Here is a 27,996-nt window from a genome sequence, read left to right as displayed (position 1 = left end):
TATGGCATGTATATTATTATTAAGGCAGTCGATTCAGAGCAGGAAGCTTCCTTTAAATTCCATCCTACATACTAACTGTAAGCAGGTTTTACATTTGCCTTTGTTGTACTCCACATTGGAAAAAGTAAATACACAAAGAATATCATTATGCATGTTAAATGTTTGATTTTTGAGTTTGCTGTCGATGTGCATACATTCCCCACAATGCAATGCACAAAGGAACTCGAGGAGCTGCTTGCAGGTGAAAAGAATTACAACTAATTGTGTTTGGTGGAGATAAAGTTTCAAGAGGACGTGAGGAAACAAATGGGTAAGTAAATATGCAGCTCATAATTACTTTCAGTATTGATTAGTTTTTTTGATTATTCTGTTTCCTGGATAGAAAAAAATGACTACATAATATTAAAACTGAAAAATATCCAGTGCAAGTCCCCACCACTGACTGTGACATCTTCAGACCTCTTGTTTTGTCTGACTGACAATGATGCAACTAAAAATAACAAAAAGCCAACTAAACTTTGTGTTAATGTTGGTACAGAACTACATTATTGATTGCACTGCAAAAATATCTTACCTATTTGAAACTGTGTTTAATGGAAGGAAGCACTGCCATCTGGTGGTGTGGGGATATCGTTGCACTTTTCTTAGCCACATCAACATGGCACTTTAATAAAGTGATTAAACGGCCTGATGTTCTGGCTGTAACTGCACCCACATCAACATGCCATGTTCATCCGGTCTGTAAAGCTACTCATATCTTTACAGGCATGACTTAGTAAACTGGGCAACATAGACGAGGTGGGTATGACATAAGTAGTTTTTGTGTGTGTGATGAAATGCTGATTAAACTGTATATGGTGTTTTCTCATTACGCTTCATTTCTGTTTCTGCAGAAATGTTTTCCCAGAGTCGGTGAACTCTTCATCCAAATAGTTTCTTTCAACTCCCAGCTGTAAACCGAGAAGGCAGCATTGTGATGGAGAGACAAGCTCACAAAGGGGAAAAGAACAGCCTAACAGGTGTAGCAAATCCAAGCAGCACAAGGTTTATTCTGATAATCCCATTTATAAGAATTCAGACAGATTGCTACAGTTACAATCCACTCAGATGTATGACCTATTACAAAACAATCTGTTTTTCCAGAGAGAGAACTCTGAGCAATTTTAACTTTATATCATCATAAATAATATTAATCTCATCTGTATTCTGGCTGCGTAGATGGTTGTTTTTAAGGCAAAATTTCATAATTAGTTCGAGCAGTTGGTGCCACTTGCCTGAAATGCAGTCTGTCGCACATCAGTGCACACCATGGATCAGTACGCACCACGTCTCGGTCTCCACCTCCTCCAGGTGCGTGGCAGTGACACACCTGGTGAGGGACTGGCACCAGTAAAACCAGACCACTGGCTCCACTGCATGACATGATCCCCAGGTGTTCCGCTTCCCAGATATGTTGATGCTTTGTCTGGATTGTAATTTAACATGGTCTGAATTATATTGCCCGCAATGAATACCGCATGGGGTTTGCTCACGGCTTTGAGTCTGGTGTGCCACGCTGAGTCCAAGTGCTCACCGACCTCCTATTATAAAAACTGCTGGATTCGACGCTTTCCAGGTATTTTTATCGACATCGAGGAGTCTCAGAGGAGAGGAGCGCAGATTCTGAAGTATTATCAGGAGGAGACTGCGCTGCAATGCAGCCGGACCTGTTGCCTTACGAGAAACTGTGAGTGCTGTTTCTGGTCCACACAAATACTGAACGATGTCTTGTTATTCTCTTATTTTTGTTCCTTTGTCCTGATCTTTCTTCTTTCCTCACAGTTTCCTGTAATCTGGCCATATTTCACTATGATACCGCTCAAGAAAACGTGAACTGCTTCCACCTGCACTGCCCAACACTGGAGAGCTGTATTCTAACTCACAGAGGCAACGTTGTTCTGTACAATATCACAAAGGGTAAGTACTGAAAGTACATTTATAAGTACTTTTCTTCTAGTAACCTACTCTAAGTACTTACTAATACTTGTCTAAGATTGTGGCTACGTCTTTTACGTGTAACAGTATTTCTTCAGTGTAGTATTGCTACATGCACTTAAGAATCTGAATATTTTGTACTACTACTACTGATTATATTTGTATTAAATTGGAAGAAAATACTGTTTATTTTGAATTTAAAAAACATACATAATGTATTTACCCACTGATGATGTTATGATGTCCCAGGTGTGGATCCTGACCTGTTAGTGTTTGGAAAATACTTCACATCCAATGTGCGAGTGTTACCCCACCACTACAGTCGAGTCAATGTCTCAGAGCCTCTGCCCTCTGACAAGCGCCAGTTCATTCATCCACCTCCACCCGCTACCCTGCCTCTGACTTCAGCACCCAAAGTAAAACCCCCCATCATAGTAAGCAGAGTGTTCACCACCACCACCACCGTCACCACAACACAGAGCACCAGTCAGCCTGCAGCATTTTCCAAAACTACTGCGGTGTTGTCTTCTACTTTAACTGCTCCACCAACAGTCCTTGGGAACCATGGACGAACAATAACCACAACCCCCTCCTCCACTTCTCCCACAGCCAGCATTGCAACAGCGACTGCATCCACCACAGCCTCCACCACCCCTGGCCATTACAATGCCCATATGACTCCTACCTTTTCTTCCACAACTACACAGCCCGTCACATCCACCTCTACCTATCTTCACACCACCGCCTTTTCTAAGTTAGCCACCGACCTTCCAAATTCCACAGCCTTTATTGGCAACACAGAGAGCAGCAATCAACACCACAATGATACTAAAGGCAGCCTGGGGAGGAACCACACAGCAGGCGGTGGAGAGGACATCTCAGGGGGGCTGGAGCCTGAGTGGCATGTAACCGCACATACATTACTGATTGCAGTGTCCATCTGTATCACAGTGCTGCTGAGCTGCTGTTGCTCAATTCTGCTGGTCTTGAGTTGGAGGGGTCAGAAGAAAAGGGTGGGACGCTATCGGACATCGTGGAGAGGGAAAGGAGGCTCCATGCGTCTGATAAAGTATGTGCTGGTTAGAGACAGTTCCTGAAAGAGGAGCCTAAAAGGCCTCAAACTGGTACTTGTTGAACAGCAGTGTGTTTAATGTAAGAATCTAGGATAAAAAGACATTTAAGTTAAATTAGAAATTTCACTGTAATATTTCTGTAAAATGTTTTCACATATTTACTTATTTGACTAGAGGCTTCTGGCAAAAAATCCCAAATTCAGCCAAGGTAGTGACCACAGCAATCCGTCTCAAAAAGTCATTATGATGTCCTTATGACTAACCTCCAGTTAGATGTGCTTCAGTCAGTTTAAACTGATGTTAATGCCAAACCTCAAGGACATTTGCCTGTTACCTACACTGGTTTTAAGTGTGACTTGGGTGCATCCAAGCAAAAAACCTACAATTCTAAGGTTGACTCATCAACTTGTCCTTTGTCGGGCTGAAGATGGCCTTTTTGCTTTGTCGCCTGCAGCGTTTTACCCTGTTGCAGGCCAGCACATCTTCTCTGTGTACTGGATTTCACCTGACCTAAAACTGAAGACCATGAATCAAAACTTTTTAAGAAGGGTGAAAAACTTTGCAACAGTATGCTGCAGAAAGCACCCTTTCAGCAAGCCTGCTGGTCCTTGACCTGGTAGTGATGAGAGTGCAATGGGAGCTTAAGTTGTGCTGGAAGCTGAAAAGAGCTTTGATTATATAACAGATTTTGTCATGTACACAAACTTCAAATAACTTCCAACAACAGCATTTTTATTATTTTTTTTTTTATTAAAGACAGCCTTATACATCTGACATGACAATGAATTTTTTAGAAAATAAATACATTAGTTGTTACCCATGATGTTGTGATATTCTGATGTGTATTAGATGAGTAATGATGATCTTCAGTAATCTCTTGAGTTACTGGTATGTAGATGGATCCAAAATGTATTAAATGCTTGTGTGGACCTCACCACAGGTCCTTTCTGCTCTTGGTCATCTTGGTCATGTAAATATATGTAATCAGCTGTATTACAGGTTGAGTACTTTCTTGACAGCCTCTTTGTACTGCAGTATGGTGCTCTCACTCTCCCCTTCATTCTTGAGCCTCGTGACCGAGTCCTTATATTCCTGCACCTCTCTTCTTCCCAGCAGCTGCTCTTGCACTTCCTTGCCTTCTCCTTCCCCGACCACTGTCATGCGCAATAGCATATCCAGGATATTCTTTTGGGATGGGCTGTTCTCCCAGCTATACTCCTCCATGTCTGCCACAGTCTTCTCAGCCTCCCAGGCTTCTGTTTTCTGAAGAATGAGAAAAACAGATTTTACTTTCAAATGGAAAATGTACCAGACCTGATTGAAAACTAGGCTGTCTTCAGCATTAGAGTTGCACTGCACATTTGCTTACATATTGTACAGCAGTTATATTGCACCAAGTGGTAACTGCAGGAGAGGTTTCTTTTTTCCCAGGGTAGCAACTAAGGACATCAAGGGCTATGTTTACATTAATCTTTTAAGGTCGTGGCTATGCCTCTTGGTTTGGAACTCAGTTTCGACAACAGATGGAAAATATGGTGATTCGTGGTCACCCCTAACCCTTATTTGATGCTCCTCTTACAGCGATTTCTCCATATGTAGTTCTCTGTCCGCTGCCTGTCTGGCTGTCATCCCATTCCCTGAAGAACAATATGCTCCATTGTGCAGCAGCTTAAAGCAGGGCAATGACAAAGCCTCATCTCTGCTGCTCTGCAGGTGTCTGAGGTTAATGACCATCATTACCACTATACATATCTGATCCGCATAACATCCTATCTGGATCAAGTCCAGGGCCTCATGAGTGAGAAGAGCTTTTAAAACAGATCAGTAGCTTCCCTTGATATAATCAAGACCTATTAAAGTGAGTATACCGTATTTACCGGACTATAGGTTGCACTTTTTTAAACTCCTCTGGCTTGTCCTGTAACTTATACAGCAAAGTGACTTATATGTGTATATGTATGTGTACTTTTAATATTAGGGAGCACTTTTAGGGGTACATGTCTCCCCATGCTGGAAGCAGCTTTGAGCAGTCAGCCCCAACACTGGCCTGGATAAGCACACACTGGAATTAGCGAGAAAGGTCTGTGTCCCTGAGTGGGAAGATAAAATCACCTCAATGTCTGCTAACAATTGGCCTCTTTGTCAGCTAGTGTTGCAACTTGAACGCTACACTGCGCTCACAGCTTCCAGAAGCCTGCTGGACAAGCACTGTACCTTCCACTGTTTGTCCAAAAAGGCAGTGGACAGTGTTTTGCTTCCTGGCTCGGACACCTTTCCCAGCAGAATGACATTTTTTTTATGTGCCAAACCCATGACGGGAAAAGCTATTAAAGGCAGCAGATGCACAATAGGGAGAGTGATTTTCTTGTATGTGGCTGACTGCAAAGTCATATGAACAGCACCTGGGCTAATGAATATGTGGCAGACTACTCTAATGCAGGCATGGTTGGCTTAATGTGAATGAGTATCAGGGTCAACACCTGATAGGGGAGTCTGTTTTTCCCTCATCTGTGAGGAAATGTCAGCTGGACAATGCTGCTGTTTGCCATCCTTCTGCCTATTCAAGTCTGATACCTCCTTAATGGGCTTAGTCTCTCAGATCATAGAGCAAGACTGGCAGGAATTCCTCTGGTAAGAAAGATACTGTCCCAAAGTGTATATGTCATCTACATCTTTGATGATAGAATAAAATCTTTGTTTTTGCAGCTTTATGTAGAATATTTTTCCTGTAATGCGGTAACACCAATCATATAAAGAAAACATAATTTCCCCTCATCTCTTTGATGGGGCTTATGCTGTAAGATTAGGTATAACTAAGTGACTTACACTACTTACAGTAAGAGTGAACAGAGAAAAGGGGCCTGTGCTTCAGCTAAGCCCTAGCAGAGTTGTTTAGGTGTAAAAACAATCTTTTGAAAGGTATTCGGCATTTTGTTAATCACAAATATTTCTTACTAGTTGTATGTGTTGGAAGGGGGATATTTATCCCTATGCCATCACTGAGAGATGTATTTACCATTAAGACATACGTGAGTGAAGAGAAACCAAAGTATTTTCAACTCACCCAGGACTCGTGGTAAAGGATAGTTAGCAGGTACATGGCATAGTCGTAATTTTGCTGTCTCAGTGGGCAGCTGGTAGAGGCAGACAGGAAAAGACAAACAAGATGAGATTTAAGGGCAGGTGTTGCTTATTCTTCACTTTACTATTAAGTGAAGTGGACCTTAAGGAACAGTGTTTACCTGTCAGTTGTGATGGTGAGGATATCAGTATCTTTGTTGTATCTCTCCCCAACAAGTTTGAGTATTTTCTTGCGTGCATGGTCATCCAGATTCAAAGAGGACAACTTTACCTGAGGGCAGTGGGACCAAAGAGTAGAAATCTGAAGGTTTTTAAGCAATAATCTTTCAATGACCTTTTGCAGATTAGGAGAGAAGTGATTTCAGTCTGAAAGGTCTTGCCAGTATTTAAAATACGCACTAAAATAGTGTTTTTTAGCCTATACAGTACTTCGACCATGTTGATTAAAATACTATACTTTTTACAGATGAAATCATAACCTTTATACTGTGCCCAACAATAACCTCTAAGCCCCTTGTGGAAATTACAGAAGGGAAACAGATTATTCTGTGGTTACACAATTTTTCATGGCTATGACTTAACAATGGCTTTAAAAAGTATTGGGACCCCACGACTTTTTGCACTCCCCTCTGGAAGATTTGACTCTAAATGGAGAAGGCTGCCATTTTGCCCACCAGTTTACACTGAATAATTCTGAATGAGTTTTTTTTTTTTTTTATTTATTATTACAATCAAAAACAGAAGTATGTCATTTCAATAAGTATTTAGACCCTTTCTACAGTACTTTACAGAGGCAATTCCACTTCCACATCTTCTATGGTGAGACTCTCCACGGAGTTTCATTTTTGTCTCTCCTTTAGATGCAATTTAGCAAAGTAGCCTGTCATCTGCCTTTTACTAAATGCAGCTTCTGTCCATCTCTCTGCCATAAAGATCTAAATTTTATATGCTGACAACAGGAGGTGAAATGGGTAATGGACTGACTGTGTGAGATTTGCTTTCCAATCTGTCTTCTTTCCTAATCCACTGGGATTAATGTCTAATTCCTACCTTGCTGATATAATCTAAGGCAAAGTGTCAGTGGAGCAAATGGCTAGTGATTACTGGTCAAAGTGACAAAGTTTTTGCAGAGCAGAATCGTATCATTGTTCACATGTAGAAATCAATATAAGCTGTACAAAACAATATAAAACTCAATAAGCATGGCAATCTTTGTGTAGTTCAGCCAAATGAAAGACTTCAGCCACCAAATGTAGTTCAAATGACAAATACTTCTCTTGGTCATGCCTTTTATAATCATTCTGTGCTGCTGGAAAACACCACCTTTACCAAAAAATCATGTTTGGTACAACTAGAACATAAAGTTACATTGAGAAAATGACCTTTTTTTGTTTATGATCTATGTGGGGACCCTGAATTTAATTGACTAAGGCTTTTATATTGTTCTTTTTTCACTGACCAGTTTTCTGCTGTCTTTAATAAATTTTTCAAATCTCTTCAAAAGGACCTAAAGCACATATTTTCTTTATGAGCTGCTTTAGTTTTTTGCCTTTACTGCACATGTATACTCTGCACTGGGGGGAGGATAGCATATCTGTGGATTAACAGTACGGGGAGGATTAAGAGGAATATGAAAACATCAACAAATATGTCAATGACAAACTGTTACTTTTTTGAAAAAATAAAACCATTATAAACACATTTCCAAAAATTTCTGTGTTTTTGGAAATGTGTTTTCAAACTCAATGACAGGAATAACGTGAAACCCTCACTATATGTGTAGACCCAATGACAGTTTCTAATACTTTGAAGACACTGCACAATGAATGTTTAGATATGAGTGATGGAGAAATCTGGTGATCCCTGTATTCTCTTATCTCATTTCACATGTTAAGATGTTCTTTATGTGATTTTCTATAAGTCCACAAAACATAAACAAAAAACACTTAAAACCGAGATCCCTTTTTATGGCAACTGTAATTAAAGAAGGAGTAGGAAAACTCACTGTTAGATGAACAATACGAGCGAGAGGGTTTCGCAGAGACAGGCCAGCAGACACGTAGTCTCTGCTTTCTACTTTGATGGGGAAGTGCTCATCACATTTGGCATCAGTCTCCAGGGCAGCGGGCCACTCCGTACAGAATGCTGATGGCACGTGGAGACAATATTTCATAAATCTCATAAGCCTATATATTTGTTTCAAATAAACTAATACACTGATATTAAAATGCTGCTAAATGACACAAAAACTAAGCATCTTTTCCATTTACAGTTTAATGAAGAACTTACGTTTCAGAGCTTTACAGTGTTTCTTGATGGCTGCTGGAGTCAAATGCAAAAAGTTTGGTATCTGAAAGAGATGACTAAGGTTTAAGTTTACAACTGCTGATGTAGAAAAAATACATACAAATATGCAGCATTTTAATATTTATAGTAAATTTTCAAAATTTAGAATTCAGGTGCCAAAAACCTATCGTCTTCATCCTTTGAGATAAGAATATTATATATGTAATTACACAACACATTTATATACATTCTATACCTCAAAATGAATGTCCCAAGGTTCACATCATTGGATTATCGATACAAGCACATCATTAATGAATTTTAATTAAAAATTCATGAAAGATTTACAAATGAACCATAAAGGACTCAGGGATACACAACTGTTTAGCTGTTCATGGCAGAGGGAGAGAATATAGCTCAGCTGCACGGCAGAGTTCCAGCTGTGAGGGGTGAAAGTAGCGGATCTGCAAGTGGCTTGAGTCCAGATGGAGCAGCTGGTGTCTGGACAGAGCAAGCTCAGTAATCCGGGCACAGTGACAGAGCCATCAGAGACATGCAGCAGAGCAAAAGAGCTCTGTCAGTGCTGCAGAAGAGCCAGCCTGCTACAATTAACTCTGCTAGTTGTGATGAATACTAGCAGGTAAATATACTGTTAAGACAGACACTTCCCATCTAGAGTCCACTGTGTGTGGACAAACTTACTCTCTGGAAGTTCTTTTTTTGAACTGTGTGAAAACAGTCCTGCAACTTAATTGAATCTGTAGTCCTTTATATGATGTAATTACCTGTTGTCTTGTTTATTCTTTAGTCATTTCTGTATGTAATGAAGCCTGACCTTTATCAGCTCCAAGTTACCCTTCTTCTCTGCAGGGACGCCTCTCTTGACAGGGTAGCCCATCCTCACAGGAAGGGGGACTGCATTCGCTCTGAAGGGTGTTGCAGCTGGGTAAACTGCAGTCCAGTCCTGATCCAATGGCATTTTTTCTGTCCTGGGTGCCCCTACCTGATTCCCCAAATGGAGACGACAACAGAAACTTTAACTGTGAGAAATTCAATGACGTGTAATTGGAGAGGTATGACTACTTTCATAAATTTAAAAAAAAATAATCATTAGGAGTCTATTCCATAAAAAGCATCCCATGATTCCTTATTGAACATCATGTCTCTTGAAATATGCATTTCTTGTCACATTCCGATTTAAAAGCTGCACACTTACATCTCTCCTGGTTTTTCTGCCACGGGATCCTCTGCTGTTTCCTTCAGGAAGACCTAAAATTGATATTTCAGCTTAGACAGGTGTTTTTCACAAACACACTGATTTTTCACTGCTTTGACATCTTAACAGCATAAAAACCAGTTAGCAGAAAAAACAATCAGGTACTAACTAACTAAACGAACTTTTAACTAATCGAACTTTTAACTCACAACACTGGCTACATATCTTATTTGTATTGGGTTCTTCATTTTTCAAAATATTGTCTGATATCCATAATGCTTCTTGTCTTTAAAACATCATGACAGCATCTTACTTAAGTAACGTTAGTTAGTTAGCTTAGCATGTTGCTATGGCTCTGAATAAATGTCAACTATTTTATAGCGACAGCGAAACTCACCGTTATTTCTCAAAGAAGAATTGACAGACAACGCCGTTGCGTATGTGACTCTGTTCACTGATTTCTGAAATCCGTAGCCAAGAACATTTATTTGACCTAGGCACAGAAATGCCTTGCTCGTATGTGAAGCCATGTTGTTCTACTGACTACGGAAGCCAGCGAAGTTCAAACGATGTGCGTTTGAGACCCGTTTAGTTTAGAGCGGAGTGAGTGTGTAGTGCCCTCTACAGGTGAACACAGGTGCAGACACAGGGCAAAGCATAATGAGATCAATCGAAAATTTGCTGGCACCACTGGTTTTGCATCAAAATCTAGTTTTTAACACCTGACCTATTTTATTTTGTATTACATATTTAGTTTATGTTTTAATTATTACATTTGTTGCCAATTAATTTCCTGTAAACAAATTATTTCAACTAACCACACTGGTTAGTCCAGACATGCACCTGATGATTTATGATGTCACGTCATTCAGGCCGAGCTAGGGGCCTAATTGGCCTGCTTTAATAAAGAGCCAGAGAAAAAAACATGTTCGTGAGAAGGAAATAACAAATAATTTGTGTTTAAACTAGTGCATTATTTGTATCCAGCTGCTGACACCTCCCTCCTCCCCTCCCTCCCAAGCCAGCTGCTGCTTTTCGAATATTGTGCTGCGTTCACAGGAGCTCCAAAAATCCGGTTTCCCAGCAGGTTATCGCTGGACTGTGTGGTAATATGAATAAACACAACATTATTTAAATGATAGCTGTCAATATTAGACAAGATTAAATGAGAACTGTCATGAAAATATTAAAATGTTAATAGTTGGGATAGTTGGTGTCACCCACACCAACTATCCTCATGTCCTCCTTCACTACATCCAAGAACCTCCTCTTTGGTCTTCCTCTAGGCCTCCTTCCTGGCAGCTCTAACCTCAGCATCCTTTTACCAATGTATTCACTGTCCCTCCTCTGAACATGTCCAAACCATCTCAATCTGGCTTCCCTGGCTTTTTCTCCAAAACATCTAACATCAGCTGTCCCTCTGATGTACTCCACCTTCTTCACCTCTACTCCCTGTAACCTCACTGTTCTACTTGAGTACCTCTCATTTACACACATGTACTCTGTTTTACTGCGGCTAACCTTCATTCCTCTCCTTTCCAGAGCAAACCTCCACCTCTCTAGATTTTCCTCCACCTGCTCCCTGCTCTCACTACAGATGAAAATGTCATCTGCAAACATCATGGTCCACGGAGATTCCTGTCTAACCTCATCTGCATGTCTTCCTTGTTCTTAAAGATGGGAACCAGTACACTTCTCCCCCATTTAAAACATACTAGATTGATTAATGACTAAAATAACTGCTAACTTCACCAACACACTATCACAAATTATCATCCTATTATAGGCCTGTAAAACAAAATGTAAGTGTAAAACAATTCACTTCGTCAATTATCTGCTACCAAATCGTGCATCTCGGCTCTTTGGTTAGTAATAGATTAAGGTAGGCTATAGGAAAAACCTTTGCTCATCGTGTGATTACAAATTTCCCTTGTCCCATGAACACGTCATTTGAGCAGGCACAAGATGCTCTTGAAAGGGGCAAGTGCTGTGGGCAGCAGCCGATTGGAGACGGGCTTTCACCGTATTTACAGTGTTACCTGTGTGTTTTAGCGTTGGGACCATGTCTAACTTATAATTACGTTCATTTACAACTGGATCCTTTTTTTTTCATAAAAAGAAAAACTAACTTGTTGCCTGGTTTTTCAGAATTCACCATATTATTTGACGCCGATTACTACATCTAGAAGTGTGTTTTTGCAGTTAAAGGTAAGATTTGATAATATGATGTTCATTCTTTAAGGTCCCAGCCACGAAGAGCAGCGTGTAGCATTAATTGATGCACATATTGACATAACATTTGCTTGATTCTGCAGCTTCATTGCACAAACACTCACCTGCGTATTTTTCGCAGCTTTGAGAGGTGAAGTTCAGCAGGTGGGGCGAGAATTTTTTTTTTAAAAAGCGTTTATTCTAACCTACATTGCTGTCATTGAAATTGTGTTATAGGTTTCACGTCAGGGTCAGTTCAGTTTAACGGAAAGTCACACAATACTCTGTAACTGTAGAGTCCCACGGCTGCCTATGCATGTCTGACAGTTCATTGTTTGTCTCATGACTAGATTTAAAGGCAGAAACTCAATCTACAGAGAGACAGCAGCAGCGTGTGGGGCTCTTGTCATCAGTTCATCCATAGTTGAGGACAGATATGGACGTGGTGGCTGCCTCCAATTAGCCTACCTCTCCTGTCCCATGAGCCTTTTTCCGATCCCTTTAAGCAACATCCGGCCATCTATCATACTATCTGGTTCACTGTCTATCCAGAGAATAATGTATTACTGAACCTTTGATGATCTAATTAATCGTTAGTCTCTAAGGGGGGAAAGTGGCTTGGACGTGGCAGATGGAAAATGCATGTCTCGATTTGTCCTGCTGCCCACACTTAGTTTCAAGTTCAGTTCCATTTGCAGACATAAGAAATATACTTCACACTTTGACTGCACTACATTTCAGAGGAAACTATTGTACTTTTACTCCTTAACTTATTTTATAACTTTATTTACTAGTTAATTTTGGAATCAGATATATATAAAGCAAAATACAGTATAGTCATTAAACTTTACTGAATTTCACAACCCACGCAGCAGTATATAAAGTAACTCAAATTATATAGAGACTTTAGTTAACATCAGCTCCACCTTCACCTGCAGCATCAGTAAATATGATCCAACAATATAAAATACATTTATGTGAGATTATATATTGAGTATCTTTGTACTTTTACCTAAGCATGCTTTTATTTGTTACTGTTTATTTGTAACAGCATACTCACACTGTGGTATTTATACTTTTACTTAAGAAAACAATCTCAGTACTTTTTTCAACTGTGTATTACACACAATATTTAGTGTGTATGGCCAGTTTTGATTTGACTCCTTTTCATAATTGCACACAGTAAAATACTTCACTTGCTTCTCAATATACATCTTTTTGCTACTGTTTGAATGCTTTTACTTAGTGAACTCAAAGGTAATCAGTACGTTTACATATACTGAAGGGCAAAGAATATAGGTTTTGTGAACTGAGGCTCATAATATCAATGTGCAGTATTTTTGATGTGGCTGATTTTCAGTTTGACCTGATTGTGACTGTAAAAAGAACAAATTGAGCAAAAGGCAAAAGACAACCTGTAAAGCAATCATCCACATGGCCGCAACTGTCCACGGCTTTTGTCAGTTTAATTTTTATATGTGCATGTTAATTACGCTGTTTTGTGTAACTGTTAGGGAAGGTCATGTTGTTGTGGTGGTTTAAAATTTGTTGTTGGCTGGTAAATGTACTGGATTATTTTCTCTGAATGTTAGCAGAGTACATGCTGTACATTTGTTTTGCCTTTCCAGATAGAAACTAGGCAGTTTTTGATATCCATCAAGGATGATGCAGCAGGATGCTGTATAATGGTAGAAAACACTCAGAGAAAGTCACTGCTGACCTGTTGCTGCCACATTCACTTGCACATGATTGTGTTCTCAGAATATTAGGTGTCTGTTATGTTTGACTATGTTCACAGGCCTGTGCTTTAATATCTTTAGTATTCTGAGTGTGATGGCTCTAATGAATACTTTTTTCTGCTATGTAACATTAGCAGATATTTCTTTAGTAGCTGCAAAGTATTACTTTCTTCTGTTTTAGGACCATGCACAGTGAGACAACTGAAAATGTCAAAACTTCATCTCTTTGTTAGAGAACAAGATGTATTTTCAGTCTTATTATCTCCAAGATTCATGTCACTTCTTTCACTGCAGGAATGGACACACATGTAGCCCAGCAGAGAAAGCGCTTGTCTGAAGCAGGAAGCTAGGTATGCCTAGCTAGGTGTCTTATCCTGCTGGGCTTTTCTCTTCAACGTGGACATTGGTCACAACCTCAAGGACCTTCCAGGACTTTCAAGTCCCCCCTTGGCCCTCTTGGAACCGCACCATCTTGCAGGAACCAATATGGATAGACGGGTGCGCTCCTTCCACACGACGTGCCATGTGCAACGTGACTTTGGCAGTAGGATGGGTAGTTCCTTCATAAGTTGCAATCCCAATGGATATGCCAGCACAAGCCTCAGCCTCAGCCTGGATCAGGAGATGGATGCTGACCTTGCAGCCTCTACGGGAACTACTGGTAGTACTACCCTGCAGGCTTCTGCACTTGACAGAAGTCACTACTCTCCTGTTTCACTGGAACTGGACGCCACAGCAGTGAATAATGGATCAGGCATTCCCTGCTGTCCACCAATGGACACAAAGGACCCAGCGATCCAGATCACACACAGCCAGCCCGGTGTCACCCCCATCCCACCACCTCTTCCTCGTTCAAGCTGGCTGCATCACCATCAAAAGGATTTCCAGAGTCCTTACATAAAGACTAGTATGCAGGGGGATGTTTACAACTTCCTAGAGAGACCTGCTGGATTGAAATGCTTCCTGTACCACTTCCTTGTGTGAGTACCCGGCTGGTTCTGTGTATACTGATTTCAGTTCAGTTGACTTAGGTTAGTTTGGTGGAAGTGTTGAATGAAAAGACATGCTCACACATGACCATAAAAGGCCAAATAATAATAAATAAATATCACTAGAAGCACTGGTGGAGAAATGTCTCTCTGAACCTAATAAACAATGTCTTCAGCGCTTATTTAAAAGAGAAGCAAAAGCATTTGTGAGCTAGATCTGGCTTACACAAACTACTCTAAATCTAAGATCAGGCTTTACATAAGGTTTCTGTCTGTTGCCACTTCATCAGCTCCAGTTCCTCTCTCATTAATTTTAACTAGTGCGGTGTAAGGCAGTGGGTCTAAGTAACAAAAGGAGAGATGATTGTGCAAGTGTGTTGGCTATCTTCTGCTATTGTTTTAAGATAGCTCAGTAGAAACAGGTCAGTGTGATCTGGGCAACCACACCTCTGGTCCTCATAAACTTGGTTTTTTCCATCCTCCCTTGCTGTCAACAAATCAGCATCCTCATGCATAAAACATTGACCTGGTGCCACACTGACTTGCCAGGGGAAACACCCTGATCTATAGTTAAAACACAGCCTACCTCAATCATTTAATTAATTGCCACTAAAGAATGTAATCTCTTCTTTGTTGGTGTAAAAATTCTTTAGCTGCAATGAAGCTGGGGTGTTTTACTGTAGCATGGTGCAGTGTTTAATACAAAGGATTTAGCATGTACTATATTGTATATATATACAGTTACAAACCATCAATTTTCATCTCGTGTTTCATCTTACTCTGTTCAAATATCCTAGATAAACAAACTCTATAAAACATTTAGCTTATAAATTGTGTCCTAAATACATAGTGTACTTTTGTCTGGTAAATGTGTCAAGTATCTAAATATATGTCTGCTTGTTTAGGATATTTTAATAATAATAGGAGAAAGCACAGAGCTTTCAAAATAGAAAGAAAACTTTTAGAAATCAGTTTTGTGGCAAAGAAAATCCACTAAAATATGACTAAAGAATCATCTATGATCTCTGAAGTATCCCACAATTTAGCTCCAGATGTCATAGTAAGCCTTGAGCCCATGGATTTACATCAGATTAGAAACTATGAATGATAATAATAGATGTGCAGTTGAAAGTCCTCCCCTGACCCCTGTTTACATTTAGCTCAATCATACATCTTTTTCAGAAAAAAGGGTTAATGTATGCTACGTGTGTATACATGTGTATGCTGCAAGTTTAGTGTTTTATCATTAATATGTACTTCATACCTACAGCCACAGTGGATTGCATTAGTTTTACTTTGGTTGTGTTTTGGTTGGGCACAGTAAAATATGCTAATACAGCATTCTGATCTGCCTGATACCATTGCACTTTGAAAGCATGTGAGTTACTGCTGCTGCAGCTGTAGTTATACATGGACCCTAAACCGGATCATTAACTGGCTAAAAGGCATCCATCATATAGTGTGCCATGTTGTGTCCACTTGTAAGTAGATCTGGGTCAAGGATAGTGCAGTAAATAATCATCTTTTAGTATTTAGGACTCTAATATATTTGGTCAAGTGACATTCAGAAATATCACTCTGTGATGTGTTGATGATGTTAATGAACAAACTGCTGAACCTTTAAGCTAAACATTTTAAAATCAAGAAATTCAGAACCTCTTGTAGTAAGTGGTCATTCTAATTATAGAAGCAACTCAACAGCATATCCTTTTCCAAATAATATTGTAATGATAAGTAGAGTTATTTTTGCCCATTTGTGCCATATGGTCATAATCAGTTTTTCTGCCGGTATGTTTGCAACATATCCACACTCAGTTACACAGGTCTGTGTATGATCATTTTATTTGGGCTGTTATGCAACTTCAAGAAACAATTTGTTTTCAGTCTCTGAGAGGTCCCATTCCACCCCAGTCATACATAACTGAACACATTTATCCCACACTACAGTGTTTTAACTCTCTTTCCTTCAAATGATTGAGTCATATTTAGTCATTTGAAATAGCAAACACACCTGCCACTTTTTAACTTGAAATTGGAGATAACAATTATTAGGCTCTTTAAAAGTCAAACCTAAATGGAAAGACTTCTTCTACTCTGTGTGCTTGGTGTGCCCTGCTTTGCTGATATTGTTGGCATGGGTTAATATTTCCTTCATTAAACATTAAACCATTTAGACTGATCTCCACTGACACTTCTTTAAGTAACTTTTACTGGTTGATTACTGTTGCTGGTGACCATTTATTGTGCTGGCCTCTTCAGAGAGTGGCACCAGAAAATGGATGCATAAGAGGCTGTATGCAGCACTCATGACAGTCCTAATAGGCCTGCTCTAATAGGCCTGCTCTACATTAGGATCACACACAAGGATACGCACACACACACAGGTGGTTGCTTTATTCATCACTGCCTTTATTATGCTGAAGCCAGGATCAACAACATCTGCACAACTGCCAACAAATACAACACTCAAAGAGCACAATACACATTTCCACTGTAAATATCGTGTGTTGTACAAATACATGTCTTTTTTGTAACAGTTTATAGATTTAAACAATATATAATTTTTAAGTTGTTCAAATAATATTTCAGTGACTCTATTATTTGTTTTTGCAGGGACTGTGACATGGTGAAAATTCCAGCTGCTGCAGAGAAAGAAAATATAAAGCCTTTTGTAACTAACTGTAAACAGTGTTTTTCGTTAAAGGCTGTGCAAAAACATCATATTTAATGATGAATTAATCATACAACTAAACAAGGGACTGAACAGTTAATATAAGTCATACAAATCTATATCATATCTGTCATATCTGTCCAGCCTCTAAGCAAAATACAAAAATACATATATACATACACTTGCAACGCTAATGGCGACAGAGTCAATCAGAGTGGCTAGAAATCCCTGGGACAGCATATGTGTACATGTGTCCAAAAAGAGTCTTATGCAATGGTATGCAGACTCACCAGCACATGGGCGACCTGGGGCAATGATCCCCTTCATGTTTGGGCCACTCCCTCTGAGTCTTTTACATAACTAAAGGGAACAAACATGTATGACCTCATGATTTCTAAATGCCCTTCTCACACTGCAAGCAGATTACAACAATACCCTTTTGGTCCTTTCATTCACCAAGTCTAATGCTTTCACAGTTTCTTGCAGGATGCTGTGAGATAACGGTTTGCTGTAGCAGAAGCCTTGCACCTGTTTCGCCTCCTGAAAATGCAGCGGACCAAATGCTGTCTAGAATACTTGGTTTTGTTGTGTATTTTTTTTTATCTGACCAGATTATTGAAATGGTTATAGTGAATCCTCAGCTTCCAGGCTTTCCCGTCTAGCTATGTAAAAAGTAAGGAAACCTCTTGTTGAATATCTGCTTACAAGAGATTATATACTGAATGAAATGAATGAATTAGATGCATCACTTAATTTCTCTGTAATATGTTATGCAAAATGGTAAAATACATTGTAATGCTTTTCTTCTTCAGGTGAATACTTCAACTCAAACATGACAGGTCCAACATTTACAAAAGCAATATTTTTACTCAGTCCAGTCTAATGGTTTGCCCCCAGAAGCATGTCTGTCATCTGTCATGCCACCCAAAGCTGCACATAAACATTAGTTTATGAACATGCAATCATATTATTTTTGACTACAGAAATACATTTTGTATTTATTTTGTGCACACAAAAATAATATATAATAACAGGCTTGTTTTACCCCTTTGGAGTTCATTGCATTTCCACTTCTATTTTCTATTAAAGTGTTTTTAAATTACAAATGCATGTTCATGTTATCATTGAAAAGCTAATACTCTGGAGGTTCATTTTGTATGTTTATCTTTCTTCCAATACAGTTATGTTTTAAGCACAGAAAAGAGAAACAGTAGTTAGCTTTAGTTTTACATGTTTTACATAGTTTTACAAGTATTCATTTTATTTTAATCCTGTCTAACAAGTCTAACTGATCTACCAGTATGTCGGTTTTAAAGACTCAGCCAGTTCAGAGGAAAACTGAGCCTGATTAATGTTACTGCAGCACATTGTGTTGCCCTTTGATTGTCCCTTTGCTGCTGGAGCAGGTTTTAAAGAGGGCTGCTCTGTATTTATATCATAGCTATGTGTTCTTTACAGTCTACAGCTGACTTCATCGAGGAAGCTGAGGGTACTGCCCTTTGGCTTTGCGTGATACTGAGTGTGACGTGTGTGTTGGAGTCAGTCTTTATGAATTATATTCTTGCTATTGTGTGATACTTCTCCTAAACATTTCTCTTTTCATTCATCTTGCTCTTAAACCTGTAAGGAGATTTACTTTTATTTTCCAAGTATTTGGTGTACAAGATGATAACTAAGCCAGGATGGAATATCCATGTTTGTGGCCGGTGGCTGCTGTGGTGTAATCCATCCTAAGCTCTTCCATATATGGGCTGGGGAGGGGTGTCAGTAATGAGGGTTGTGGAGGGCTGCTCTGTCTCTGACCACACTCACTAGCAGTGATGACCAGGGCATTTTGTGTGCTTTTGGTTTGGAGATTGTGCTTGTTAATATCATAGTTCTTGTTTTCATGTCATCTTTAAGAAGCAGCCTTAGAACAGAACATTTCAGTGTTTAGATATATGTAAACATAATGGCAGTTAAGTCACCCAACATACATGTAACAAATGTATTAAAGGAATATGCAGACAATATGCACAAAGCTTAATTAGATTTCAACCTGGCTCCTGCAGGTGGATCCCAAAAAAGTGGGTAGGGTCAATGCCAAAAAAGTGGGTGGGGTTGATGCCAAAAAAGTGGGTCCTGGCTTTTGCCTTTCTATTTGAATGTAGGGCCTTGAGGAGGCTGTAACCAACACAGCTAATGCTACTTAGTGGATATAAATGAAGAAAGTGATTGTTTTGGCTAGAGGTAAGGAAATGTAAGGTCTTAAGGCTGGTGCTCCAAAGAGATGTTGTAGAGATAGGCTGTTGCTACATTGGAAATCTACTGTTATGATAATAAGCCCTCCTAGCACTAAAAACAAACACATGTTCTGGTTTTGAATAGTATAACCTTGTAGTATAACCTATTTGTTTCTAGTAGCATTGGTTTGAGAGTGTTGTTTATATTTATATTATGGTGTTATATTAGCAAAAGGATGACCAGGAAGTGTAAGTAGCATTGTTTCCTGAGCAGTGTTAGCATGCTAGTGGTCTCTGAGGCCTTGTTTTTTTACATATGCTTGGTGATTTGTTAGCTACACAGTTTGCTCCTTTTTGCTCTAGAGGCCAATGATGAATGTGTGGGTGCAGATTAAAAGCACTGAGAGAAGGTTCTGGTTCACTAGACAGGTTTAACTTAAAGCACAAGGTGCTCACCTAAATACTTTGACTTTATTCATATATTGATAGAGGAGCTTAAGACAAATGAAGTGAAATTATACCACTTAATGTGTTTCGTCTCTCCATTCTAGAAAACATTAGGCATCAGCTCTATGTGCAGTTACATTTTGGAGTGAATCTACACAAACTGGTGGTTGGACACCTGAGCTAGCTGTAGCATATAGCTTCCCTTAAGCAGCTACAATTTGCCTGAGGCCTGTTGAATGGAAGAAGCAGTGTGGAGGTTAGATCAGTAGGTCAAAAGTAGTTTAGGACAGAGCCAGACAATGGTGGTTCAGACAGTCCAGACAGACATTTATGATGGTGCAGCCTAATATCCACTCTTCAGTGGAATAAGATTGAGAGGTTAAGGTTAAGGCAGCAGTTATGATTTAGACTGGACTTCTGTATGGAGGCAATGCTTATCCAACATTTGGCACATATTGTAGCACTATCTGTACTCAGCCAATGTTTGTCAATAGGTTAAAAGTTTAATATTAGCATGCTAAGTTAGTTCTTCTCCTTGGTGAACTAGCCTTATTTATCACATAACAAAAGTCTTGTCCTGAAGCCACAACAGCTGATTTCAGATGCCTCAGAGCGAGTCCTCAGTCAAAAAAGCTAAAAAGGCTAAAAGCTAAAAGATGCCATCTCAGATGAGGGTTGAGTGGGGAAAGACAAAGTGAATTGGTATCTTCCAGCTTCTGGCAAACTGACTGAACACACCTGATCCAGATAATCAGTAGTGGGTAGGGCAGGGATAGCTGGAGAACAAACAGGGCAGTAACCCACAAGGTCAGGAATTACTGAACCCTGCATTAGATATTCAACAGAAAATGTATGACACGTCAGATAATCAGTGTAGGTCATTTATTAATTATATAAAATTTCTTCAGATGTTTGTTAAAACATTTTCAGCTCTGTTTAGCTGTAGGTGCTGGTCAAATACAGTAAACTTAATGGACCACAGTGATTAGCAGGCCGCCAGCCCAATGTTGAAAAGGTTTTTCTGCTGTTTAGTTTTTTAGTTGCTAGGGTGTATGTTTTGCATGTGTGCAAGCAGTACAGTCTGTAGTGTGGGTTTGCATACTCTCTTTCTTAATGTGCTTGCATTAATTGCAAAGTATGCATATGTCCCCATTCTTGTCACCCACACTATTAAAACCAAATTGTCCCTGCTGTCTGTTTTAGGTGACGTTCCCTAAGCTTGTATTGCCTTAGTTTCAGAGTTGATTGAAGAGGGGGTTTGGTGTGGCCTGCACTGTGCTTATTTTAATGATGCTGGCCAGATCTGCAGTCAATAATACTTGCTAAAGCCCCAGCTGTTTTGTTTTAATCAGATCCCAGGGGTTTTGGCCTGGCTAAATATGGTTGATTAATGGTTGATTGTGACCAGTCAGTGAACACCATTACTTATGTGACTAAATGTGGAATTTATATCAGTAATTTCTTCCATCAAATCTACACCTGCAACTTGCCATTAATGGTTTTCTGTATATATATATATATATATATATATATATATATTTATTTATGTATAGTCTATTGCCTTCTAATTTTCTAGACAGAGAGAAATGTAAGGATGGATGATTTTTTTTGTTGCAGGTTCCAGAGTTAAGAAATTGCAGTATTCAACCACTAGCAAAAAAGGTGTAATACGAGATTTAGGTGAAATGTCACTATTGTGGATATTGTATACATTATGTTTGTGTATCAGCATCTATCAGAGCACAGTGAGGCGTTTTTGCAAGCGTGCCCAGAACTCAAATGGTTACAGTTAAGACACTGTAGCAATAGATATGGATTGGGATTTGAAGTCAGTATGATCCATTAAAAAAATCCTTGATCATCCTGATCTGTTTGGGTCATCTCTAATATGAACCATAGGCTTTTCAGACGCCATCATTTTTGGTTGAGAAATGTATGTTGCTCTTCCTTTTCTAAATATGGTATGTTTTTAATCTTTGAGTTTTCCTTTAAATCCATTTATTGTTAAAATTGACTACATATAAGCGCTGTACAGGATGAACTGTCTGGTGAATTATCACCTTTACCCCATGTCGAATCTAAGGGATATTGCAGTGCGCTTGTTATCCCTCCAAAACAAAAATATTGTCCAGTGTGCTGAAGGTAAACGCACAGATTACATGACCTTATCCATGACCCATGTAACTGTAACATCATATTTATGCATATCCTAATAAGATCATCTTATTTTAACACAAATGAAATGGGTTTAGAGTTGACTCTACCTGCCCTCGGCTTAACCGGCCCTTACTGTCTTTTATCTTTCCTCCAAAAACACCAGTGCTTTGGATCCAGCCAACATTGCAAAAATGGCTGTTCTGATTGGCCAGTCACCACACATCAGATCAGTGAATACACAATGCCCAATATTAATGTAGAAAAATGCCAACTTTTTTCTTTTTGCAAAAGTTATGTACTTTAAAACATTCACAGAGGTGGATGTAGACACACATCAACATTAGATCATTATAATGTAAATAATACCAGAGATATATAAACAAATTACATAAAAGATGTTAACTTGGGGAAGGGGGTTCTGCAGCAAGCACTGAATTAAAAGCAACAGAGGAAAAGAGACACTTGTCAGGTGACTGAAATTAGACCTGTTAAACTATCTACTGCAGCAGTTATTCCTAGTTTGGCCTGTTCCTGTTTGACTCTACTTTAGCATTATGTGTTGAGTCAGTCAGTTTAGAGGTTTAATGTAGGAATACACTTATGTTCCAGTGCTTTTGTATTTTGCTTGCATTTGTTTTTTGAACAGGATCCAAGTGAGGGAGGAAGAGATTTGTGTGTTTATGTATGGTGGCCACTAGTAATCCTTATAAAATAAAATCACTGTCCCATCTGGCCAATGTGTGTAAATATCCTTTAGGAGTTCTAACCCCCCCATCACCACTCTTTGTCATTTACTCATCCTACCACTTGACAAACTAAAAATGAACATGATCTTTCACTTCTCGATAAATTACCTGGATCATTTTGTGTTTCTGATGTAGTAATAGGCTTCACTTTGGGTACCTCACTGAATTCATTTGCCAGCTTTTACGTTCTACTGGATTGTATACATTTCTGTATTATTTTGTGCACATATGAATAATAATAAACAGACACTTTAGAGCATATGGAGTGTAATCCAGCATCTCGTTGCACAGCATCATAATGCAGCAGCAAGTACTGCGTGCTATTTTGATCATGCTGATGGTGCATGTCAGTGTATGTCATATAAAAGCACTTAAAAGATGTGGTCCACGGATTATTTCTGGCATGGTGAAAACCAACACAAGTGATTCTGTTCTTAATCCTGTAGGGTAGGGAAAGACGATGCAAAGCCCCTCATGATGTCTCAAAACATTTAGAATGAAGAAGTAAATGAACATTGCAACAGGATAAGAAATAAATACAGTTTTTAACTAAGCTGGTTAAATGTTTCAACTGAAAGTTATAGATACTCATTTAAAAGTTTGGTCATAGTGTACCAAAAAAGCAACAATAAATAAACAATGTGTGTAATGCATAATTTAAAAATGAAAATGTCAAGAACTTCAGTCAGAAATTTTTCTTAAGAAATGTCTAATATATTTTAATGAAGAAATAAAATACATAACTAAATAATCCATTTACTGATAATCCACTAATTTTTTTTGTATGGAATTTTATTTCTCTTCCTCCCTGCTATATTTGGTTACCTATATAACTGAAAAAATAGTGAATTAATCATTTTTGTGAATGTCATAGTTATGACTTTACAAAAAACCTACCTACTGCCTCTTAATATAATTGAAAGTAATTAGAAAGACTAATACTCCAAAGAGTATGATAAACCAACACATACATACACAATGAAGTATTTGGTTACATTTTGTTGCTGGAACTGTGATATGTAGTGATTACTAACTGGATACCCTCTGTCCCTCTCTACAGCTTCCTCATGGTCCTGGTGTGTCTAATCTTCAGTGTTTTGTCAACTATAGAGCAATATGCAGATTTTGCTACTGGAACCCTCTTCTGGATGGTGAGTAGTTTCATTCAAGCAATTAAACCAAGCATAAAAAATGTGGGCTTCATGTGGGCTGTAGGCAAAAACAGGTATTGGCCAAAACAAGTACCAAGCATTCCTAAAAAGAAGGAATTAACTGGTAACCTAAGAAGACCACAGAAGACAACTAAAGTGGATGACTGCAGAATTCTGTCACTGGTGAAGAAAAACTTTAGCCAAGTCAAGAACACTCCTGAAGAAGTAGGCATATCATTGTCAAAGTCAACAGTCAAAGAGACAGCTTAATGAAGGTCAATACACAGGCTTCACAACAAGGTGCAAACCACTGGTAACGCTCAAGAACAGACAGGTCAGATTGGACTTTACCAAAAAACACCTAAAAAGCCTATCCAGTTCTGGAATAAGATTCTTTGGAGTTTAAATCAAGATTAATGTGTATCAGAATGATGGGAAGAGAAAAACGAGAGAAAAGAGAAAAAAAAGTCTGATCTGAACTGAAGCATACCTCATGTCAAACATGGTTGAGGCATGTTATTGCATGGATGTGTATATATTCACAAAACTGAAGGTAGAAAGACCCACAGACAACCAATAGCTGAAGGCAGCTGTAAAATCCCACCAGGCTGAGCTGAGAAAACTCAGCATTTGGTCGTGCCCATGGGTTCCAGACTTCAGGCAAAGGATTTTCACCCATGTTTAAAAATAATCCTTATATTTGTAATTATGTTACTTTGTCAAATCATTCATGAGCCCTAGAAAATGGGGGTGGATGTGTGAAAATGGCTGTTAATTCCAGTTAATGCCACACTTTTATCCAACTGCTTGAATTAAAGTTGAAAAGTCCTCAGTTCACTTACATCTTGAGTTTTTAAAATTTAAATTCATTGTGGTGGTGCACAAAATCCAAACAGCAAAAACTTATTGTCCCAATACAAACCTAACTACTGTATGTTTCAGCTTTACTGCAGTACCCACCTATATCCACATGATGGAGACACAAGATCTTGGCTGGAAAGGAGGCTACCCGCCATCTTACACCTCACCCCCAAGATGTCACATAGCTCAAAAGACTAATTCCTTTTTATCATTGCAAATACCACGACACAACACCTGCCAGCTCTTTACATTAAGTAGCATGTGTACATACAATATTACCATGGGAACATTCAGGAGCCATTGTCAGGAGCCTGTTGTGAAAACATTAGTTTAGAATCACTTGGCTCCACACAGGCTGTACTTGTGGATACTTGCTGCTAAATTGACTTTTTGTGGCTTATTAGGCTATTAAAGCTGCAAAGTGATGCAATAAATCCCAGGCTTACAACAGGTAGAGAAAATTATGGCTGCTGTTTGGAAACACTACAAAGAGCTTGCATCATCTGTCTCCTGAAAGCACACTGTGAATAAAAATACACATGTAGTTACTGCACACTCACACACACACTTACACAAAGACAGTACATACACGGACGTGACGGGACGCACACACCCACAGAAACACACATTTGCCCCCTCCTGAGTCCCAGGGGCAATCAAAGGACAGAATGGACACTGTGTTCTGTAAACTTTTTGCCAGTGGCTTTTGAAGACCTGCTATCATGATTATTCATTTATTTATATCCAGGAAGAACCAAATAATCCATGATTATCTCTCTCTTTTTCTCTATCTCCCTGTTTTCATCTCCCTCTCTTCCCACCGTTGTCCTTCCACTTTTTTTCCCCCTTGATTTCTTCATAACTTGAAGAACACTCCTTAGTAAGTAAATAGAAATGAAAAAGATTTCCACAGAAATTATGGAGATTTTCTGCAGATATTACACTGTTTATTTGCACACCTGGCAATGTGTTTGAGTGTTTATGTAAAATGCAGGGTTTTGGTTCGATACCAGTTGTGAGATAAGATAATGCCTTATCGTGTGTGTGTGAAGGGTGGAGCAGTGTATACATGGTGCTGTATACTGGTGGTAGTAACTATATTTAGAAAGCTCAGGGTTAGCTGACATCTGTGAATCACAGGGTGCTTGCTTTTGATGGCAGAGGGGACGTTAGTCCTTGAGGATATTGGCCTTCAGGGCAGCTGCTAAGCTGACAGGGCTAGACAGGAGGCACAGAAACACATATACACACACACACACACACACACACACACACACACACACACACACACACACACACACACACACACACACTCACACTCACACTCACACTCACACTCACACTCACTCACTCACTCACTCACAAATCACATGCTATCTTCTTTGTTGACTTTCTGCCCAGATCTTGGTCATTGTGTCACTATTTTAAAAGTGTAATACACATCAATGCAGAAGATTTTGTTAACAGTAAAAACAGTTATTCTTGATTTTATTGTGGTCTATCCAAGTTTAGCTTGGATTTCCACCAACTGCCCTCTGCTCTTGTGAATTTTCATATCGATAATATGATTTAGACTGCAGGGGTCTACAGGAAATAGCCTTTGTCTTTGTTTGGCTTTTATTGTCGAAATTAAGAGTTTCAAACAAATTATTATTAAAAGCTACTGGCGAGTCAAGTTTTTGGTTTCAGTAGAAAACATTTTGATCACTCTGATTACATAGTCAATATGTGAGTTTGCATCTGTGTATTTTATTTTGATATTTGAAAAATATCCATTAATTTTGTGATTGATTCTTTTAAGATATATATATATATCTAACATGCATTATATTTTTCAATTTCCATTATCAAGATCTTAAGATGGTCTTAAACGCAGTCAATTTAATTTCAAAGTGTGGATTCACTTTGAGGCTTTTACTGGAAGCAATATTGAAGCTGTGAAACGGCATTGGACAGGTCATAGTGTTTATAAATTGACGTGTAGATATGCCATGCCTGTCAATATTTGCCTCTACACAAATCTGACAAAATGGTGAATGTAACGGTGTCAGTTATGTTTCTGTAGTGACCCGACTCAAATTAATGCTGGAGGCAGAATAACCTACAACGATTTGCAGTGTTTTACCTTTGATACCTCTTCGTGAATCAAATAGCACCATCTAATCTAAGCAGTGTTTCTTCATCAGTCCATCTAACTCACACATTAGGGACGTTACAGAAAAACCTACTCACCAGATTGCTATAATATTTTCATTTAATTAATGAGGATAATTGTGGTTTTTAGATTATCCCTTATGACAGCATTGTACCCATCATGCACCCGTCAGTTCTAAATGGTGTAACATGAGATTAAATCTCTTAAATGATTTTTCAGTTATTATACAAATGCATATTTAATAAGAATATTAGCAGCAGTGGCCTGATGTTTTCATGCCATCACAGTAAAATCATATCCTTAACAAATCCACACAAAATGGACCCACCAGGAACAACAAAAAAAAGGAGCATCCACATTTTATGGAGTCCAACATTAATAAGGATAGTTGTTTTGGATTGTGTCGCATCCATGCAAAAGCTTTGCAAAGTTCAGGTAACTATAGATGTAATGAATGGCTTTGTTTGTGGGCATACATGCACCTCCATTGTTGTGGGACACAGAATAATCTAATCATACTCTCATCTGATGGTGTTATTCCCAAGCAGCACTTTCAATGAGCTCCATGCAACGAGATTATCTCTGTGCGAACAGGCAGCTGTTTTCAGTAAACACGGAGTTGTCAGTTCTGATATACATACAAAAAACACCCTGACATCTGGGTGACCCATTTTATGGAATTATGATGATAAATCCTTTCAAATTCCCAAAATTCATGTGTAACTTTGACTTTCAAATATTACCCAGATGTCATAAGTACTAAGCTTTCTGCAGGCGTTTTATGCTGGTGAGGATTTTTTTGGTTAGACTGTGTGGCAATTTTAATGAAAGTTTATGTTCTCTCTTCTAGAAAACCTATACCCACTTATTATCCCTAATTATAAACTAATACCAGAGATTTTTTATAAAGGGTTAGAACTATAAAAAAGTTCCCACCTTGTTTGTTTGTAATAAATCCAACTTTCTCTACTCCTGAATTTAATGAACTGTTTAAATATTTGTGCAGATATAATCTCA

At 38.8% G+C, this 27,996-nt stretch overlaps 3 protein-coding genes across 3 annotated transcripts in view; 2 read left to right on the top strand and 1 right to left on the bottom strand.

Annotated features, from left to right (window-relative positions):
* The first annotated feature begins 1,419 nt into the window (after positions 1 to 1,419).
* On the top strand, positions 1,420 to 3,803 carry mansc4 (MANSC domain containing 4). The gene is made up of 3 exons (XM_026312255.2): positions 1,420 to 1,726; positions 1,822 to 1,956; positions 2,224 to 3,803. Exons 1-3 carry the CDS (start codon positions 1,507 to 1,509, stop codon positions 3,069 to 3,071), a joined length of 1,203 nt encoding a protein of 400 aa, XP_026168040.1. The 5' UTR covers positions 1,420 to 1,506; the 3' UTR covers positions 3,072 to 3,803.
* Positions 3,804 to 3,849: 46 nt separating this feature from the next.
* mrps35 (mitochondrial ribosomal protein S35) lies at positions 3,850 to 10,178 on the bottom strand. Its single transcript, XM_026312256.1, has 8 exons — positions 10,028 to 10,178; positions 9,631 to 9,683; positions 9,250 to 9,417; positions 8,418 to 8,478; positions 8,134 to 8,273; positions 6,290 to 6,399; positions 6,112 to 6,181; positions 3,850 to 4,310 (listed from the first exon to the last, which is right to left on the bottom strand). Exons 1-8 carry the CDS (start codon positions 10,158 to 10,160, stop codon positions 4,041 to 4,043), a joined length of 1,005 nt encoding a protein of 334 aa, XP_026168041.1. The 5' UTR covers positions 10,161 to 10,178; the 3' UTR covers positions 3,850 to 4,040.
* A 3,888-nt stretch (positions 10,179 to 14,066) lies between these two features.
* Positions 14,067 to 27,996, top strand: part of kcnq1.2 (potassium voltage-gated channel, KQT-like subfamily, member 1.2) — a 130,731-nt gene continuing 116,801 nt past the window's right edge. The window contains exons 1-2 of the mRNA XM_026311127.1: positions 14,067 to 14,560; positions 23,873 to 23,963. Of these exons, the coding sequence (XP_026166912.1) occupies positions 14,067 to 14,560; positions 23,873 to 23,963 (585 nt within the window). The remainder of the gene's footprint in view (positions 14,561 to 23,872; positions 23,964 to 27,996) is intronic.

The sequence above is a fragment of the Mastacembelus armatus genome, chromosome 6 (assembly GCF_900324485.2).
Source record: "Mastacembelus armatus chromosome 6, fMasArm1.2, whole genome shotgun sequence".
Taxonomy (NCBI): Eukaryota; Metazoa; Chordata; class Actinopteri; order Synbranchiformes; family Mastacembelidae; genus Mastacembelus; species Mastacembelus armatus.
This window is presented reverse-complemented; position numbering and strand designations above follow the sequence as displayed.

Bases quoted from the DNA above. Each gene is read 5' to 3' on its own strand.
- mansc4 (XM_026312255.2), top strand. From the start codon at position 1,507: ATGAATACCGCATGGGGTTTGCTCACGGCTTTGAGTCTGGTGTGCCAC. The intron at 1,727-1,821 runs GTGAGTGCTGTT...CTTTCCTCACAG, and splicing joins CTGTTGCCTTACGAGAAACT to TTTCCTGTAATCTGGCCATA. The intron at 1,957-2,223 runs GTAAGTACTGAA...ATGATGTCCCAG, and splicing joins TCTGTACAATATCACAAAGG to GTGTGGATCCTGACCTGTTA.
- mrps35 (XM_026312256.1), bottom strand. From the start codon at position 10,160: ATGGCTTCACATACGAGCAAGGCATTTCTGTGCCTAGGTCAAATAAAT. The intron at 8,274-8,417 runs GTAAGTTCTTCA...ACGTGCCATCAG, and splicing joins ACACTGTAAAGCTCTGAAAC to CATTCTGTACGGAGTGGCCC. The intron at 4,311-6,111 runs GTGAGTTGAAAA...CTCATTCTTCAG, and splicing joins TCCTTTACCACGAGTCCTGG to AAAACAGAAGCCTGGGAGGC.